This window comes from Salmo salar, chromosome ssa25 (genome assembly GCF_905237065.1).
Source record: "Salmo salar chromosome ssa25, Ssal_v3.1, whole genome shotgun sequence".
NCBI lineage: Eukaryota > Metazoa > Chordata > Actinopteri > Salmoniformes > Salmonidae > Salmo > Salmo salar.
The window spans coordinates 48,918,018-48,936,753 of NC_059466.1; the positions used below are offsets into that span (position 1 = coordinate 48,918,018).

Here is an 18,736-nt window from a genome sequence, read left to right on the forward strand (position 1 = left end):
ACAGGCCGACCTCATAAACACAGGCCTACCTCATAAACACAGTCTTACCTCATAAACACATTCTTACATCATAAACACAGTCCGACCTCATAAACACGGGTCTACCTCAAACACAGGCCGACCTCATAAACACAGGCCGACCTTATAAACATAGGCCGACCTCATAAACACAGTCTTACCTCATAAACATAGTCTTACCTCATAAACACAGTCTTACCTCATAAACATAGTCTTACCTCATAAACACAGTCTTACCTCATAAACAAGCTGGCTGGGGAGAGAAAAGGTGAGACTGACTGATGCTGATAGACAAATTTATCTGATTGGTTTAGACATCATCTGTGCCTATATAAACATCCTCATGAATTGTCATGAATTGAATTCTTCAAATGGTCTGTTTGAACAAAAATATAAAGGCAACATATAAAGTGTTGGTCCCATGTTTCATGAGCTGAAATAAAATATCAAACCAAGGAAGCCAAGATACTAAAATATACTTAGTTCAATCCATGCTTGAAAGAATAACATAAAGTGCAAAGTGCAAAGTGCAAAACAAAAAAATAAGCATACATTTTAGCTACTATAGCTTTGTCAGTGCTGTACAAACTCATAGAGGAAGTATGAAAAATAAATATAATTACTGTAGCTAACCTCAACTGATGAAATCAAAGTAAACATCTAATGTCACATTATCATTAAATTCACAAAGTAAATCTTCCCAAGTCATAAAGGGGCAGCAGGTAGCCTGGTGTTTAGAGCATTGGACTAGTAACCAGCAAGTAACCTAGTGTTGAGAGTGTTGGACTAGTAACTGACAGATTGCAAGATCGAATCCCCGAGTTGACAAGGTAAAAATCTGTCGTTTTGCCCCTGAACAAGGCAATCATTGAAAATAAGAATTTGTTCCTAACTGACTTGCCTAGTTAAATAAGAATGATGATAAATTATCATTACATTCCCAAAGTAAAGCTTCCCAAATCATAAAGAAAGATAAATCTGGCTTCATGATGCAGACACTCTATAGAAATCACCTGTTTGCTACAGTCTAACTGGAGTAAGGATAATACATGGTCACCATTATGGATTACCATCAACCTGCTGTGCTTGGGGATGGAAGAGAACAGAACAAAGTTACTAAATATTGTATACACCATGTCATGTATGGAATTAGCTGTGTTTTTTGCCATAATTGGTTCCATCGTGGGCAGAGTAATTTCCCCAAATGTCCATGTTATAAATAGGGGGATGACATCACTTAGAGTAAATTATGGCCTGTGGTCTAGGGTGGTCTAGGTTTGTCTAGGCTGGTTCTAAGGTGGTCTAGGGTGGTTCTAGAGTGGTCTAGGTTTGTCTAGTGTGGTCTAGGGGGGTTCTAGGGTGGTCTAGGTTTGTCTAGGGTGGTCTAGGGTGGTCTAGGTTTGTCTAGGGTGGTTCTAGGGTGGTTCTAGGTTTGTCTAGGGTGGTCTAGGTTTGTCTAGGGTGGTTCTGGGGTGGTCTAGGTTTGTCTAGGGTGGTCTAGGTTTGTCTAGGGTGGTCTAGGTTTGTCTAGGGTGGTCTAGGGTGGTCTAGGTTTGTCTAGGGTGGTTCTAGGGTGGTCTAGGTTTGTCTAGGGTGGTTCTAGGGTGGTCTAGGTTTGTCTAGGGTGGTCTAGGGTGGTCTAGGTTTGTCTAGGGTAGTCTTAGATTTGTCTAGGGTGGTCTAGGGTGGTCTAGGTTTGTCTAGGGTGGTTCTAGGGTGGTCTAGGTTTGTCTAGGTTTGTCTAGGGTGGTCTAGGGTGGTCTAGGTTTGTCTAGGGTGGTCTAGGTTTGTCTAGGGTGGTCTAGGGCGGTCTAGGTTTGTCTAGGGTGGTCTAGGGTGGATCTTAGTCATGATAACAAAGACATCCTCAATAACTTCTGTGTCTTTTCTTTTCCATTTAGCTGTGTACTACAGATAAGGTCTCTGTCTGTCTCTACTGTGCCAAAGACTGGATAAACCTGTTCAGAAAACGTGTCATTGAAGGTGTAGATATGACTGCGTGCTACAACATTATAAAAGGAGAGCTGCCCCTCCTCAATGTCAAGGTAGACCCCAATCTTCTTGAGATGTTCTGGAATCTTGATATCAACAGCCGGAACCGTTAGAGCCTTCAGCCCACCGACCTGCATCCGAAGTGTCCAGTAACCTGTTGATGTGTTCAGTTCACTGAAGCCTCTTCTTGGTGCAGACTCCCTAGCTATCCCTATCCTCCAGTCTGTCTTCCCTTCCACCCCCACCTCCCAGTAGTACCTACCCTTGGTAAAGCCCTGTGTTCCCAGTGCACACCACCACCCATCATACTTGTGAGATGCGCCGTAGCGACGGTATCCATCTCTAGGATCATGTTTACTCTCTATTATTTTGCCCACTCTCACACGTTTCTGATTGTTGGACACTATGAAATCTGGATTGGCTGATTCAGGGTCCAAGAGAATGTCAACTGTAAGTACAAAAAAAAGAATGTGCAGGATAATTGATTTACATAATGTAACTTTTTCATTTGTGAATAAAACAAAAATATTAAAAACAATTCTGAATTAAGACTGCCATTGTGATGTTGAAAAATCATAATGGTTTAGTAGTTTAATTTACCTGATGCTTTTCTTATCCAGTCCCATACTGAAATAAAACAATGTTTGAAAACCTGATGAGTTTACAACCGAAAAGTAATTTGAAAAAAGTGAATTCAACTGAATTTATTTTTAATCCTACTGCTTACCTGGTTCAGGAATCACTGTGGTGAAGGCTGAGGACAAAATGAAAGCATTTTGAAGAACTGTCAATTCATGCAGGCATTTTCTTAATCAAACAGAAAGTGTTTGAGTAATGATAAAATTGGTTTTGTGCAGATTTAAAAAGTGTTTGAGAACTGAAAAAAACAGGTTTCGTGCAGGTCAAATTATATAATGAAAGTATTGTGTAGGCCTACAGTCAATGTAATACTCATGTTATCTTAGCTCATGTTAAAAATGAGATGTACCTGAGTGTTTGAACCTCTGCTTGGATTTGAGCCATAGCTCTGGGATGGAGCCCTGTATGACAAAGTGACCAATAATTAATGATGAATTATCCTATTAATCACTCGTAAATATATTCCAACATCATTTTTTTTTTATTTTTTTTTATTTCACCTTTATTTAACCAGGTAGGCAAGTTGAGAACAAGTTCTCATTTACAATTGCGACCTGGCCAAGATAAAGCAAAGCAGTTCGACAACATACAAAAACACAGAGTTACACATGGAGTAAAACAACATACAATCAATGATGCAGTAGAAAAAAAAAAAACAAGACTATATACAATGTGAGCAAATGATGTGAGATAAGGGAGGTAAAGGCAAAAAAATGCCATGGTGGCAAAGTAAATAAAGTATAGCAAGTAAAACACTGGAATGGTAGATTTGTAGTTTGAAGAAAGTTCAGAGAGAAAATATAAATAATATGGTGCAAAGGAGCAAAATAAATAAATACAGTAGGGGAAGAGGTAGTAGTTTGGGCTAAATTATAGATGGGCTATGTACAGGTGCAGTGATCTGTGAGCTGCTCTGACAACTGGTGCTTAAAGCTAGTGAGGGAGATAAGTGTTTCCAGTTTCAGAGATTTTTGTAGTTCGTTCCAGTCATTGGCAGCAGAGAACTGGAAGGAGAGACGACCAAAGGAGGAGTTGGCTTTAGGGGTGACCAGAGAGATATACCTGCTGGAGCACGTGCTACAGGTGGGTGCTGCTATGGTGACCAGTGAGCGGAGATAAGGGGGGACTTTACCTAGCAGGGTCTTGTAGATGACCTGGAGCCAGTGGGTTTGGCAACGAGTATGAAGCGAGGGCCAGCCAACGAGAGCGTACAGGTCGCAGTGGTGGGCAGTATATGGGGCTTTGGTGACAAAACGGATGGCACTGTGATAGACTGCATCCAGCTTGTTGAGTAGGGTATTGGAAGCTATTTTGTAAATGACATCGCCGAAGTCGAGGATTGGTAGGATGGTCAGTTTTACGAGGGTATGTTTGGCAGCATGAGTGAAGGATGCTTTGTTGCGAAATAGGAAGCCAATTCGAGATTTCACTTTGGATTGGAGATGATTGATGTGAGTCTGGAAGGAGAGTTTACAGTCTAACCAGACACCTAGGTATTTGTAGTTGTCCACGAATTCTAAGTTAGAACCGTCCAGAGAAGTGATGCTGGACAGGCGGGCAGGTGCAGGCAGCGATCGGTTGAAGAGCATGCATTTAGTTTTACTTGTGTTTAGGAGCAGTTGGAGACCACGGAAGGAGAGTTGAATGGCATTGAAGCTCGTCTGGAGGGTTGTTAACACAGTGTCCAAAGAAGGGCCAGAAATGTACAGAATGGTGTCGTCTGCGTAGAGGTGGATCAGAGATTCACCAGCAGCAAGAGCGACATCATTTATGTATACAGAGAAAAGAGTTGGCCCGAGAATTGAACCCTGTGGTACCCCCATAGTGACTGCCAGAGGTCCAGACAGTAGGCCCTCCGATTTGACACACTGAACTCTGTCAGAGAAGTAGTTGGTGAACCAGGCGACACAATCGTTTGAGAAACCAAGGCTACTGAGTCTGCCGATGAGGATGTGGTGATTAATAGAGTCAAAAGCTTTGGCCAGGTCAATGAATACGGCAGCACAGTATTGTTTCTTATCGATGGCGGTTACGATGTCGTTTAGGACCTTGAGCGTGGCTGAGGTGCACCCATGACCAGCTCTGAAACCAGATTGCATAGCAGAGAGGGTGCGGTGGGATTCGAAATGGTCGGTAATCTGTTTGTTGACTTGGCTTTCGAAGACCTTAGAAAGGCAGGGTAGGATGGATATAGGTCTGTAGCAATTTGGGTCAAGAGTGTCACCTCCTTTGAAGAGGGGGATGACAGCAGCTGCTTTCCAATCTATGGGAATCTCAGACGACACGAAAGAGAGGTTGAACAGGCTAGTAATAGGGGTTGCAATAATTTCGGCAGATAATTTTAGAAAGAAAGGGTCCAGATTGTCAAGCCCAGCTGATTTGTAGGGGTCCAGATTTTGCAGCTCTTTCAGAACATCAGCTGAATGGATTTGGGAGAAGGAGAAATGGGGGAGGCTTGGGCGAGTAGCTATGGGGGGTGCAGTGCTGTTGAATGCAGTAGGGGTAGTTAGGCGGAAAGCATGGCCAGCCGTAGAAAAATGCTTATTGAAATTCTCAATTATAGTGGGCTTATCGGTGGTGACAGAGTTTCCTATCCTCAGTGCAGTGGGCAATTGGGAGGAGGTGTTCTTATTCTCCATGGACTTTACAATGTCCCAGAACTTTTTAGAGTTGGAGTTGCACGAAGCGAATTTCTGTTTGAAAAAGCTAGCCTTGGCGTTTCTAACTGCCTGTGTGTATTGGTTTCTAACTTCCCTAAAAAGTTGATCATAAATTAAGAAAAAACCCTATCATACTAGGTTACTATCATGACACACCTCTTGAGGATCTTCCTGTAACACAGTCCATATGATGAAGTCCATGACAGGGAGCATGCTGGGTAGTTTCCCTCTCTTCCACTGTCTCTCCAGATCCTGCAGGACTGAATACACATCCTCTCCTGGACACACTGAGTCCTACAAAGACACAGAAAATATATGTGAGAATTTACTAACCTCAAAAAGTTGAAATGCTTTTATTTTTGTCATAATAAGCACAAGTTGTTTTAATTATTTGTTGTTAGTTGTGAGACCTGTTTTCGTGATTGTAGTCCTGCAGCCCATTCTGAGACGATGCGCTGAGCTTCTGCCAGTCTTCTCTCAGCCTCTTTTGGAGATGTTCTCTCCTCTACCTCATAGTCCTCCCAGCAGGTACGCGGGGGATTTGGTGAGCTCCTGCTTTGCCCCTCGGATATCTTTGAACACAGATGTTTGTCACTCATAGACAATCATGACAGGAGCATTGCATTGATGTTACTGTTTTCCTGTGGTTGTTCTCAACAGTACCTTTGGTAAGATGCTCAACTCCTCCGCCCATTGTAGGATGAACTGTTGACACTCTGCCAGGCTGTAGCCATCCTCAAGGCTGGTGGTGAAATTATCTTCATACTATGGAGATAGAAAACACATATACAACTGAGATACTATGAAGATTAAAAAAGTGTATACTGAAAGGTTGTATGGAAAACACCTACATGTTCCCCTCGACCCTTCTTGCATGTGTCCTTTTACAATGCAACATCTTTATTCTTTCTCCCTATTTTTGGTATTTATTTATTCAAATGTTCCATTGTGATCTGATGTTGCAATACAAATGTTTGTTACACTGAAGTTGTTTATATCCAAAAAAGAACAAGAACAAAACTGCCACCCGCCAACAGCGATTGAAAATAAAGGTCACACACACACACACACACACACACACACACTCACACACACACACTCACTCACTGCGTGAATTGAGTTGTTTGTGGTTTTCCGTACCTGACAAAGGCTGAAATCAGGCTTCAAAATGTGTTGTGAACAACAATCATAGGGATGCGTTACTTTTCCACAAGACTTGCCAAAACTTCCAATGCTCTGGCTGTCTTTTAATGTTTCTGGAAATGATCATCACAACCAATGAGCATAAAGCCATTAATAACAGCAGATCTCATTTGCTGCCAAAAAAACTGCACGGTAAAAATAGACTTTCAACAGCAACAATAACAACAATAACAACAATAACAACAATAACAACAATAACAACATGAAAACATCTATTAGTTTATCATACTGCTTGGATCAAATTTAATTACAATATTCATTTTGAATATTTGAAAAAACACAGTGAAAGCTAAATCGACAGCTACAAAATGAATGCCTTATGTGTCTTTCTATAGTCTTACTGCAGCAATTGACTCACCTGCAGTCCAATTTTGCATTGTTTCTGAAGATTATATATACATAATGGAATTGTCTAGTCCAGAGTTAGTAGCCTAGCCTGCTTCCCATAGAGACTGAAAGGGGAAATGTTCAGTAAACAGATATAAACTGTAGCTCGACACTCCCCTCCCCTAGGGCGCGGCGAACATACTTTTCACTTCATTCTTTCAGTCGTAGGCTACATACATGTTGTAAAGTTTGGGTTTTGTGAGAGTTGGACTTGGAAAGCACCAAAACAGGGGAATTGAAGAAATATTTTATTTACCCTGTTGGCGTAATTGATAGGAAAAGTAAACCAGTATGGGGAAAAAATGGAAGCTGTTCCAAACGACTGAATCCATGGTCAATACCATAGCTTGTTGTATAATCCGATACGGTGTACACTTCAGTTTTAATGGTGAGGTGTCACAATTTTGATTTTCGCAACAAAACACACAAACACTTCCCTATGTTTCTTTCACTCTCACAGTAAGTAAAGATGTCTAAAAACAAAACTATAACTGTTCCTCCATATCTAGGACCAGGCTGTAGATTGAGGATCTAGGACCAGGCTGTAGATTGAGGAACCAGGACCAGGCTGTAGATTAAGGAACCAGGACCAGGCTGTAGATTGAGGATCTAGGACCAGCCTTTAGATTGAGGTTTCCGAATCAAATCAAAGTTTATTTGTCACGTGCGCCGAATACATTTACGAATGTTTGGAGAATATCGTGTGAGTCCTGCTTGCTGCTGTTGTTGTTGTTGTTGTTGAAAAAATCTTTGTCTAATCCGAGGTGAGTGATCGCTGTCCTGATATCTAGAAGCTCTTTTTTTGCCGTAAAATACGGTTGCAGAAACATTATGTACAAAATAAGTTACAAATAACGCAAAAAAAAACAAATTATAGCACAATTGGTTAGGAGACTGTAAAACGGTGCCATTCTTTCATGGATCCAGGACCAGGCTGTAGATTGAGGATCTAGGACCAGGCTGTAGATTGAGGATCCAGGACCAGGCTGTAGATTGAGGAACTAGGACCAGCCTGTAGATTGAGGATCTAGGACCAGGCTGTAGATTGAGGATCTAGGACCAGCCTGTAGATTGAGGATCTAGGACCAGGCTGTAGATTGAGGAACCAGGACCAGCCTGTAGATTGAGGATCTAGGACCAGGCTGTAGATTGAGGATCCAGGACCAGGCTGTAGATTGAGGATCCAGGACCAGCCTGTAGATTGAGGATCTAGGACCAGCCTGTAGATTGAGGATCCAGGACCAGGCTGTAGATTGAGGATCCAGGACCAGGCTGTAGATTGAGGATCCAGGACCAGGCTGTAGATTGAGGATCCAGGACCAGGCTGTAGATTGAGGATCCAGGACCAGGCTGTAGATTGAGGATCCAGGACCAGGCTGTAGATTGAGGATCCAGGACCAGGCTGTAGATTGAGGAACCAGGACCAGGCTGTAGATTGAGGAACTAGGACCAGGCTGTAGATTGAGGATCCAGGACCAGGCTGTAGATTGAGGATCTAGGACCAGGCTGTAGATTGAGGAACTAGGACCAGGCTGTAGATTGAGGATCCAGGACCAGCCTGTAGATTGAGGATCTAGGACCAGGCTGTAGATTGAGGATCTAGGACCGGGCTGTAGATTGAGGATCTAGGACCAGCCTGTAGATTGAGGATCTAGGACCTGGCTGTAGATTGAGGAACTAGGACCAGGGTGTAGGTTGAGGATCGAGTGGAAAAGCAGCTATCCACATTTTTTTAGGATTAGGCACTCTTGAATGTCCACAATCTAATGCAAGAAGTTGTTACATTAAACTACGATCTCAACTACCCTCTAAAGCACGTATCCAAAAGGACATGTAATATGTGTAAAATATGATAAAGTAGGGAATTGTTTTCCGAACTGAAAGGAATTACAAGTGTAAATTCATATTCACATTGACGGACAGAAAAAGCTTGTCAAAACAAGAACTGTACTTGCTGTTGGAATGACCCAAACAAACCAGAGGTTTTCACACCAGTGGAGGCTCCTCAGAGGAGGAAGGGAAGGACATTCACACTCAATGAATTTCATCAAAATTGAAATAGTGAAAAAGTTGTCATTTTTAGATATAAGTATACTAAAATAATTATTCACATGTCACCTAATAACTGACTAGAACACACTGTTTTACAATGAAGGTCTACAGTAGCCTCAACAGCACTCTGTAGGGTAGCACCATGGTGTAGCCAGAGGAAAGCTATTTCCTGTCCTCCTCTGAGTACATTGACTTCAATACAAAACCTAGGATGCGTTAGTTGTAGTTGCTATGTTGACTATAATGTTAGCTAATGTGGTGACAACGATGTGGGCTGTGTGTTGCGGTTATGGTATGAAGGTTTGGCATTGAGCATGTTAGGGATGTTCTGGATTGACATGTATGACAGCATTTTCCAGTTCCCGCCAATATCCAGCAACTTCGCACAGCCATTGAAGAGGAGAGGGACAACATTCCACAGGCCACAATCAACAGCCTGATCAACTCTGTGTGAAGGAGATGTGTTGCGCTGCATGAGGCTACTTCTTCACAGGAGAACAGTTTGAACGTAAACATTTAATGCGGCTTTAAAAAAAAAAAAAAGTATATTTGTCACGCCCTGACCTTAGAGATCCCTTTTATTCTCTATTTAGTTAGGTCAGGGTGTGACTAGGGTGGGCAATCTATGTTTTCTATTTCTTTGTTGGCTGGGTATGGTTCCCAATCAGAGGCAGCTGTCTATCGTTGTCTCTGATTGGGGATCATACTTAGGAAGCCTTTTTTTCACCGTCAGTTTGTGGGATCTTGTTTTTGGTACTGTGCTGTGTAGACCTACTGAATGTTACATTTCGGTGTACTTTGTAGCTCGGAGTCTCTACTTTTATCCAATATAAAAAATACAATTTCAAATTTTGCTACATACTGTAAGACCGATTTGAGCCAGTCGGTTACAAATGCTCAGATGTTGACACTGGCTTCTGTATTTTGACTGAAAAGTGAAACTGAAAGCAAGCAGAAATACATTGTTTACTTCATGATCAGTTGAGCAACAGTGCAGACAGTTTAACCACTTCCTTCTGATGGTAAGCAGCAATATGATAAAGATCTTGTTCAAATCAAATCAAATTTTATTTGTAACATGCGCCGAATACAACAGGTGTAGTAGACCTTACAGTGAAATGCTTACCCATGAGCCCCTAACCAAACAATGCAGTTTAATTTAAAAAATAAAATAAATACGAATAAGAAATAAAAGTAACAAGTAATTAAAGAGCAGTAGTAAAATAACAATAGCGAGACCATATACGTGGTGGAGATCTGAAGATCCAGTTTGACTCTTTTTCCAGGCAAAGTACGACTTCTTTTTACTACAGTAACTAATATAACATTCAGTGTCGCTAGAAAGTATTATGAGTAGATGCAATAAAACAATCTCACTGTTAAATAATTTTTATTCAATGCGAGCTGAAAATAAAAGAATTTCAGTTGCTAGAAAGACATGTACAATAAAGTGGGTGGTGGTGAGCTCTATGTAACCCTTTAACCAACTGTATGTGCATATTTACTATATATATACATAACCTTCTAGAAGGTTCTCTCTTCTCCACAGAGGAACTCTGGAACTCTGGCAGAGTGACCATAACTCTAGGAAGATGAAACTACAGAATAACCAGCTCTCTGTCTGTCTCAATGGTGTGAAAAAGGGGGTAAATCTTTTCAGATTGATCAAAGTCGACATCAAAAGTGTAAATATGCCGCCTTTTCGCTGCATCATAGAAGGAGACCTGTCCCTCCTCTATATCCAGAGAGACCCCAACCTTTGAAGGTACAGCCTGGTTCAGTTTAGTGATTGGTGCAGTTACAGCCATGAGTTGTCCAAGCTGCAGACGCAGAGTCCAGTAACCTCTCTGTGGACTCAGGTCAAAAAAGCCTTGTCGTGGTGCTGACTCTCTAACCACCCCTATCCTCCACTCTGCCTTGCCCCTGACCCCCACCTCCCAGTAATGCCTTCCTGAGTTAAAACCTTTTGTCCCCAGTACACACCACCAACCATTGTACATTTTGGGAGTCATTTCGTAGTAATCCCAGGGATTGTAGACACTCTCAATGATGGTGGCCATTTTCACTCTTTTCCTGTCATGAGACAGTAGGAGACTTGGGTTGGCTGTTTTTTCATCCATTGTGATCTTTTCTGTAAGGAGATAAATCAAATGAAGTTAGAAATTAGAAAGATAGTGGCAGGAGAAACCTTACTGTTTGTGACAAGATTGTTATTATGGTAATTAAAAAAAAAAAAGTATTTTGCATTGATAATCATCCTAGTTATACAGCCAACCAATGAAGTTTTTTGTTCATACCAGGACACTGAAACTAGTTTTTGCATGTTATCTCATTTGAATAAATATTTACGTTGGCAATGAACCATACCAACCTGATGCTTTCGAAATCCATTTCCAAACTGTAATGAAACAGACAAGACATTTAGAATCATGTTAGCAATGAAGAAATGTTTATTTATGTTTATTTATATGTTTACAAAAAAAACAGACGTTAACTGTGGAATTTGACGTACCCGAGTCAGGAATGTGATTCAGAGTCACTAAGGGAAAAATATGAAGAAAAAACAAAACATGTTCGATAAATGAACTGATTAATACAATGTATATGTTGACTTCTATAATAACACACACAGTGGTAGCAGATACTAACCTCTGCTTCTGAACCACTGCTTTGCAATGGAGCCCTGTAAAATCAACAGCCTGGTTATTCTATAGTTCAACAATGGAGCCCTGTAAAATCAACAGCCATGTTAATCAAAAGTTCAACTTCATATAAATGTCACTCATAGAGACATGAAACATGTCTCTGTTTATATCTGACCTCCTGGCGCTGTTCCTGTAGCATGCTACAGATGATAAAGTCCATAACAGGGAGCATGCTGGGTAGTTTCCCTCTCTTCCACTGTGTCTCCAGATCCTCCAGGACTGAACACACATCCTCTCCTGGACACACTGAGTTCTACAGAGACACAGAGACATAGAGACATGGGATGATACTGCAGGATGCTCTCCTGGTAATATGTATCATTGTAATGTTACAGATGACTTTTTGTGTTTTTTTCTTCTTTTCTATCAATCACCTGTTCCATGCCCTTAAGTGTCCAGGCCCAGTTAGACAGTGCTTTTCTGGCTTCCTTCAGTTTCTCTTCCTTGTCTGGTCCCTGTTGATCTAGAGGTTCCTCATTTCTCCTGTCTCTTGTGAATTTCCCAGATGGTATCTAGTGAACAACAGGTCAGGTGGTTTATCACACGCTACTTCATCAAGAGCAGCTGGCAGTCAACACTGTTTGCACATGATGTGTGCTGTGTACAGTATGACTGTTGTATTTAAACCGGTGCCAGGTTTACCTTTAACATACAGTATGTGGGCGGTTTCCCCGGATACAGATAAATCTAAATCCTGGATGTCCATGGAATATTATTTTTAGTCTAGGACTAAGTTTATTCTGTGTTCGTTTTAATCGCCCCATGGTGTATTTACCTGTCCAGTCTGTGGTAACTGCCCCATGGTGTAATTACCTGTCCAGTCTGTGGTAACTGCCCCATGGTGTATTTACCTGTCCAGTCTGTGGTGACTGCCCCATGGTGTAATTACCTGTCCAGTCTGTGGTGACTGCCCCATGGTGTATTTACCTGTCCAGTCTGTGGTGACTGCCCCATGGTGTAATTACCTGTCCAGTCTGTGGTGAGGGATTCAGTTCCTCAGCCCACTGCAGTATGAACTCTTGACGCTCCTCTTGACAAGATCCATCCTCAGTCACTCTGGTCAGGAGGGAGACGTTTCTGATCTGTGAGGAATGGTACAGGACAACTGATTATGACTCATGACCATGTAAGATAAGGTCTCATACTTTCTTTTCACTACACAGAGGGACTTACCTGAACTACCCTGTTCAGTTCAGCAGCAAGTTCTCTGATGATTAATTTAGACTCATCAAAGGTGAAATCATCTTTCTCTTTGTCAGTCCCCTGGGGAAGGAGGGACAGTGATTGTGGGTGCTGAAAGGATTCTGTGGCGGTCTACTCCCCGTCATTGTGATACTGCTGTGGTAGGTCTACTTTGTCTAAGCAGTAGACATACCATGTATTCACCTTACCTTTACTTGTGCCAACAACTCAAGAGCTTTACGCCTGAGGCGTTCCTTCACCTTTGCAAACTGTTGAATAGAACCAATACTGTAGATTACTGGCATTGAAAAGACTGGTTTGATCACAATCCATTCCTGTCACTGCCTGTCACAGATGTTATGGTTGCTTATCTGTATCTTGCCTGGCACGTAGCCTGATTTCCTTCTTAGATTGCTTCAGAACTGTGTCTGAACTGTGAAATGATGTCCCGATACTTGAAGGAATGATCTAAGTATTGACTAATAGAAGGAAAATAACGTTCTGCATGGTGGAGCTCCTTCACAATATATTAATGGTCATTTAAACCAACGTTATTACGAAGTTATTACGACTCAAGTTTCAGTGACCTTTCGTGGGGTTCCTGTTTTGTCAGATGAGACCATCATGACCGAAACGTTGGTTTAAGTGACCAGTGCCAAGAAAAGGTGTGACAAATATCTGTCCGTTTAATTAGACGTGAAATTGAAACCTCCATACTTGTTTCTGATAAGAGTTGTTTACCAAAACCTACACTGCACATAATGACAGAGTGAGGCTATGTCTGATCATTTAAAGCACATCAAATCTTGTCTATGGCACTTATCTATGACACAGAATAACTTTACTCCCTCAGCTGAGAAGGAATGCTCGTTCTACTGAGTGCATGCATAGGCAGTTACAACTAAAATGCAACCCACTATAAAGGAATTTCTACCACAAAATTTGACTATATTACCTGAGTTAAACTCATTATTGGTTTGATGAAAGGTTGTGATGAACAGGTTCTGGGATTGTTTTCTTTTTGCAAATACTTCCAAAGCTGCCATAACTGCCACCAAGTCTCTCTCTCTCTGCAACAATGACAAACAAAAAACTGTGAGTCCGGTGTATCATTGTGATAAATAACATCTTGAAAATATAAACGTTGCACTCTTTGTTGGTCTACTTCTAGTAGCTATTTTATTAAGCAATAGCACTTTAGAAAACAACTGTTATTGTTGCTGTAAATGTGAGAAGCTAAATTTCAAATTACCAGCTGTCTGTGAAGCCATCTTTGTCCTATAATGATGTCCTAAAACGCAGTGAGAGTATAGAATACAGAATCCTTCCTGTTGTTCATCACCATCCAGAGAATGAAGAACTTGTTTTGTTCATGGTTTGTTTAGTCTCAGAGACTCCACCCTCTAACACTACCTCCAACCAGTCTCAGAGACTTCACCCTCTCTACACTACCTCAACCAGTCTTTGACTCCACCCTCTCTACACTACCTCAACCAGTCTCAGAGACTCCACCCTCTCTACACTACCTCCAACCAGTCTCAGAGACTCCACCCTCTCTGCCCTACCTCCAACCAGTCTCAGAGACTCCACCCTCTCTGCACAACCTCCAACCAGTCTCAGAGACTCCACCCTCTCTACACTACCTCCAACCAGTATCAGAGACTCCACCCTCTCTACACTACCTCCAACCAGTATCAGAGACTCCACACGCTCTGCACAACCTCAACCAGTCATCCATTTCACACATTGCTTTTTAAATGAATGATACAGAGAGTGAAATGGAACACAGTAATACAGCTGTATTCGAATTACTAAGCGTCACTACAATATACAACCATCTAAAAAATATTACAATACTGTACAATTAAAACATGGTTTTGTCTCAAAAAGGTTAGTTCATGACAACACCAAATATAAATGAGAAATCATGCCACCTAAACTCAGAAACTCAGAAATGTTGGGAACTCGTTGTAGAAAGATGAGCTCTGAGTCTCCCGCCTGGAAAGTATCAGAATTAACCAATAGGAAGCTCTATGCAAAAAAACATACGCACATTTTTACTTGGAGGTTTTGCGGTGTCTTGAAAGCACCAAGAATACAAACTGGAAAAATTGTTGTGAAACCAATACAAAGAAAATCAGGATGATATCAATATGTGTTGGTAGACAAAGTGGAAACTTGTATTTAGTCATTAAAGAATGGCAAATAATTCAAATACAACACGTTATATATACAGTTGAAGTCAGAAGTTTACATAAACTTAAGTTAGAGTCAATAAAACTTGTTTTTCAACCACTCCACAAATTTCTTGTTAACAAACTATTGTTTTGACAAGTCTGTTAGAACATCTACTTTGTGCGTGACAAAAGTAATTTTTCCAACAATTGTTTACAGACAGATTATTTCACTGTATCACAATTCCAGTGGGTCAGAAGTTTACATACTGTAACGGTTGTCGTCGGATAAAGTGGACCAAAATGCAGCAGGAATATGTGCACTCATCTTCTTTTATTTGGTGAAGAAGGAGAACCAAAATAAACACGTACACAAAGGAAACACAACGACTATATACAGGCTGGTAAGGCTATACGCAGAACAATCTCCCACAAACCACTAAAACAAACACAACCTAAATATAGGACTCTCAGAGGCAACTTGAAAACACCTGCCTCCAATTGAGAGTCCACACCCCAATTACCTAAACATAGAAATAGACTAAACTAGACAGAACATAGAAATACATAAACATAGAACAGTGACCAAAAACCCCGGAATACATAAATCAACTACCCCTCTACATAGACACACACCCCGAACCACATAAACCAAATACCCTTCTGCCACGTCCTGACCAAAATCTAATACAATTACTCCCTCTGCTGGTCAGGACGTGACAGTACCCCCCCAAAGGTGCAGACCCCGGATGCACCTCAAAAGAAAAAACAAAATCCCCCAAAACAACAAAAAAAACAATTTCCCCATAAACTAAAGGGAGGGAAGGGAGGGTGGCTGCCGTCAATGACGGCACCTGTGCTACACCCCCCCTCCCCAACCCACCTATACTGGAGGTGGCTTAGGTTCTAGCCTACTGTCCTCCAGACTGTAGGCAGAGTCTCTTGTCTCCGGACCGTAGGCAGACTCACTCAGTTCCGGGTCGTAGGCAGACTCATTCAGTTCCGGGCTGTAAGCAGACTCACACAATTCAAAGTTATTATAAACCTCATTCTGATCCGGACCACAGGCAGACTCACTCGGTTCCGGACATGGTGCAGACTCACTCGGTTCCGGACAGTGGGCCGTCTCACCTGGTTCCGGACACTCTGGACGAGGCACTGTTGCCGGACACTCTGGACGAGGCACTGTTGCCGGACACTCTGGACGAGGCACTGTTGCCGGACACTCTGGACGAGGCACTGTTGCCGGACACTCGGGCCTGGTCTGACGCACTGGAAGCCTGATGCGTGGGGCTGGTAGTGGAGGTACCAGCCTGGGGACACGCACATCAGGGCTAATGCGGGGAGCAGGAACCGGCCGAATTGGAGTGGGCTGACGCACTGGAAGCCTGATGGGTGGTGGTGGAAGTGCCAGTTTGGGGACACGCACCTCCGGGCTAGTGCGGGGAGTGGGAACAGGCTGAGTTGGAGTGGGCTGACGCACTGGAAGCCTGATGCGTGGTGTTGGTACTGGACGTGCCAGCCTGGAGACACGCACCTCAAGGCTAGTGTGTGTAGCGGGAAACACTGGACTGTAGAGGCGCACTGGCGGTCTCGAGCGCAGGACTGGCATCACCCCTACTGGCTGGATGCCCACTTTCCCCTGGCACATGCGGGGCGCTGGTACTGCGCATACCGGCCTGAAAATACCCGCCCTCGAACTGCACCCATCACCCCAAAGCACGGGACCTGTCCAGTCAATGGTTGTTTGGAAAAAACACGGGGATTTGGCTTGGGACTTAATCCTCGCCCAGGCAACCTACCCGTGTGCCCCCCCCCCAAAAAAAATTATTGGGGTTGCCTCTCCGGCTTCCTCACCAGCCGTGTTCCCCAGTAGCGATTCCGGTCCTCCCCAGACTTCCTCCATGGGCCCTCTCCGGCCAGAATCTCCTCCCAAGTCCATGACTCACGATATTCCACCTGTTGTTCCCTCCTCCGCTGCTTGGTCCGTGTTTGGTGGATAGTTCTGTCACGGCTGTCGTAGTGAAGAGAGGACCAAGGCGCAGCGGGTTGCGTGCTCATCATTATAATTTATTAAATAAACGTGAACACGGAAAACGAGAAAACAGAGAACGACAGACCGACAGTTTCACAGGCTAAATAAATAACAGCAGTGCGAAATACAACTACCCACAAAATACAAACAAAACCCATACCTATATATAGCACTCTCAATCAGAGGCAACTAGAAAACACCTGCCTCCAATTGAGAGTCCACACCCCAATTACCTAAACATAGAAATAGACTAAACTAGACAGAACATAGAAATACATAAACATAGAACAGTGACCAAAAACCCCGGAATACATAAATCAACTACCCCTCTACATAGACACACACCCCGAACCACATAAACCAAATACCCTTCTGACACGTCCTGACCAAAATCTAATACAATTACTCCCTCTGCTGGTCAGGCCGTGACACAAACACTAAGTTGACTGTGCCTTTAAACAGCTTGAACATTTTCAGAAAGTTATGTTATGGCTTTAGAAGCTTCTGATAGGTTAATTGACATCATTTAAGTCAATTGGCGGTGTACCTGTGGATGTATTTCAAGGCCTACCTTTAAACTCAGTGCCTCTTTGCTTGACATCATGGGACAATCAAAAGAAATCAGCCAAGACCTCAGAGAATAGAATTGTAGACCTCCACAAGTCTGATTCATCCTTGGGAGCATTTTCCAAACGCCTGAAGGTACCACGTTCATCTGTACAAACAATAGTACGCAAGTATAAACACCATGGAACCACGCAGCTGTCATAACGCTCAGGAAGGAGAGATGAACGTACTTTGGTGCGAAAAGTGCAAATCAATCCCAGAACAACAGCAAAGGACCTTGTGAAGATGCTGGAGGAAACATATACAAAATGATCTATATCCACAGGTAAAAGAGTCCTATATCGACATAACCTGAAAGGCCGGTCAGCAAGGAAAAAGCCACTGCTCCAAAACCTCCATAAAAAAGCCAGACTACGGTTTGCAACTGCACATGGGGACAAAAATCGTAATTTTTGGAGAAATGTCCTCTGGTCTGATGAAACAAAAATAGAACTGTTTGGCCATAATTACCATCGTTATGTTTGGAGGAAAAAGGGGGATGCTTGCAAGCCGAAGAACACCATCCCAACCGTGAAGCACGGGGGTGGCAGCATCATGTTGTGGGGGTGCTTTGCTGCAGGAGGGACTGGTGCACTTCACAAATAGATGGCATCATGGAGAAAGAAAATGATGTGGATATAGTCAGGAAGTTAAAGCTTGGTCGCAAGTGGGTCTTCCAAATGGACAATGACCACAAGCATACTTCCAAAGTTGTGGCTTAAGGACAACAAAGTCAAGGTATTGGAGTGGCCATCACAAAGCCCTGAATAAATACTATAGAACATTTGTGGGCAGAACTGAAAAAGTGTGTGCGATCAAGGAGGCCTAGAAACCTGACTAAGTTACACCATCTCTGTCAGGAGGAATGGGCCAACATTCACACAACTTATTGTGGGAAGCTTGTGGAAGGCTACCTGAAATATTTGACCCAAGTTAAACAATTTAAAGGCAATGCTACCAAATACTAATTGAGTGTATGTAAACTTCTGACCCACTGGGAATGTGATGAAAGAAATAAAAGCTGAAATAAATCATTCTCCCTACTATTATTCTGACATTTCACATCCTTAAAATAAAGTGGTG

General features: G+C 42.5%; 2 protein-coding genes across 3 annotated transcripts; both read right to left on the reverse strand.

Moving 5' to 3' along the window:
* Positions 1-297: 297 nt before the first annotated feature.
* On the reverse strand, positions 298-7,087 carry LOC106595639 (E3 ubiquitin-protein ligase TRIM21). The gene is made up of 9 exons (XM_045707718.1): positions 6,871-7,087; positions 6,450-6,565; positions 5,973-6,074; positions 5,720-5,881; positions 5,466-5,603; positions 2,999-3,050; positions 2,738-2,764; positions 2,611-2,637; positions 298-2,458 (listed from the first exon to the last, which is right to left on the reverse strand). Exons 1-9 carry the CDS (start codon positions 6,887-6,889, stop codon positions 1,866-1,868), a joined length of 1,236 nt encoding a protein of 411 aa, XP_045563674.1. The 5' UTR covers positions 6,890-7,087; the 3' UTR covers positions 298-1,865.
* A 3,237-nt stretch (positions 7,088-10,324) lies between these two features.
* Positions 10,325-14,375, reverse strand: LOC106598520 (E3 ubiquitin-protein ligase TRIM39-like). 2 transcript variants are annotated; one of them, XM_045707719.1, is made up of 11 exons: positions 14,091-14,375; positions 13,794-13,908; positions 13,048-13,107; positions 12,830-12,919; positions 12,622-12,738; positions 12,031-12,168; positions 11,772-11,909; positions 11,601-11,634; positions 11,464-11,490; positions 11,323-11,349; positions 10,325-11,082 (listed from the first exon to the last, which is right to left on the reverse strand). In XM_045707719.1, exons 2-11 carry the CDS (start codon positions 13,806-13,808, stop codon positions 10,550-10,552), a joined length of 1,179 nt encoding a protein of 392 aa, XP_045563675.1. In that variant the 5' UTR covers positions 13,809-13,908; positions 14,091-14,375; the 3' UTR covers positions 10,325-10,549. The 2 variants fall into 2 exon arrangements, 1 of the variants encoding a protein (XP_045563675.1); XR_006762000.1 differs by lacking the exon at positions 10,325-11,082 and having other exon boundaries at positions 11,601-11,680.
* Positions 14,376-18,736: the final 4,361 nt, after the last annotated feature.

Coding starts and splice junctions, on each gene's coding strand:
- LOC106595639 (XM_045707718.1), bottom strand. Junction 5,882..5,972: donor AGTTGAGCATCTTACCAAAG/GTACTGTTGAGA, acceptor CTGTGTTCAAAG/ATATCCGAGGGGCAAAGCAG. Junction 2,638..2,737: donor CACAGTGATTCCTGAACCAG/GTAAGCAGTAGG, acceptor GTTTTATTTCAG/TATGGGACTGGATAAGAAAA.
- LOC106598520 (XM_045707719.1), bottom strand. Junction 12,920..13,047: donor AGTTGTTGGCACAAGTAAAG/GTAAGGTGAATA, acceptor CTCCTTCCCCAG/GGGACTGACAAAGAGAAAGA. Junction 11,350..11,463: donor GAATCACATTCCTGACTCGG/GTACGTCAAATT, acceptor GTTTCATTACAG/TTTGGAAATGGATTTCGAAA.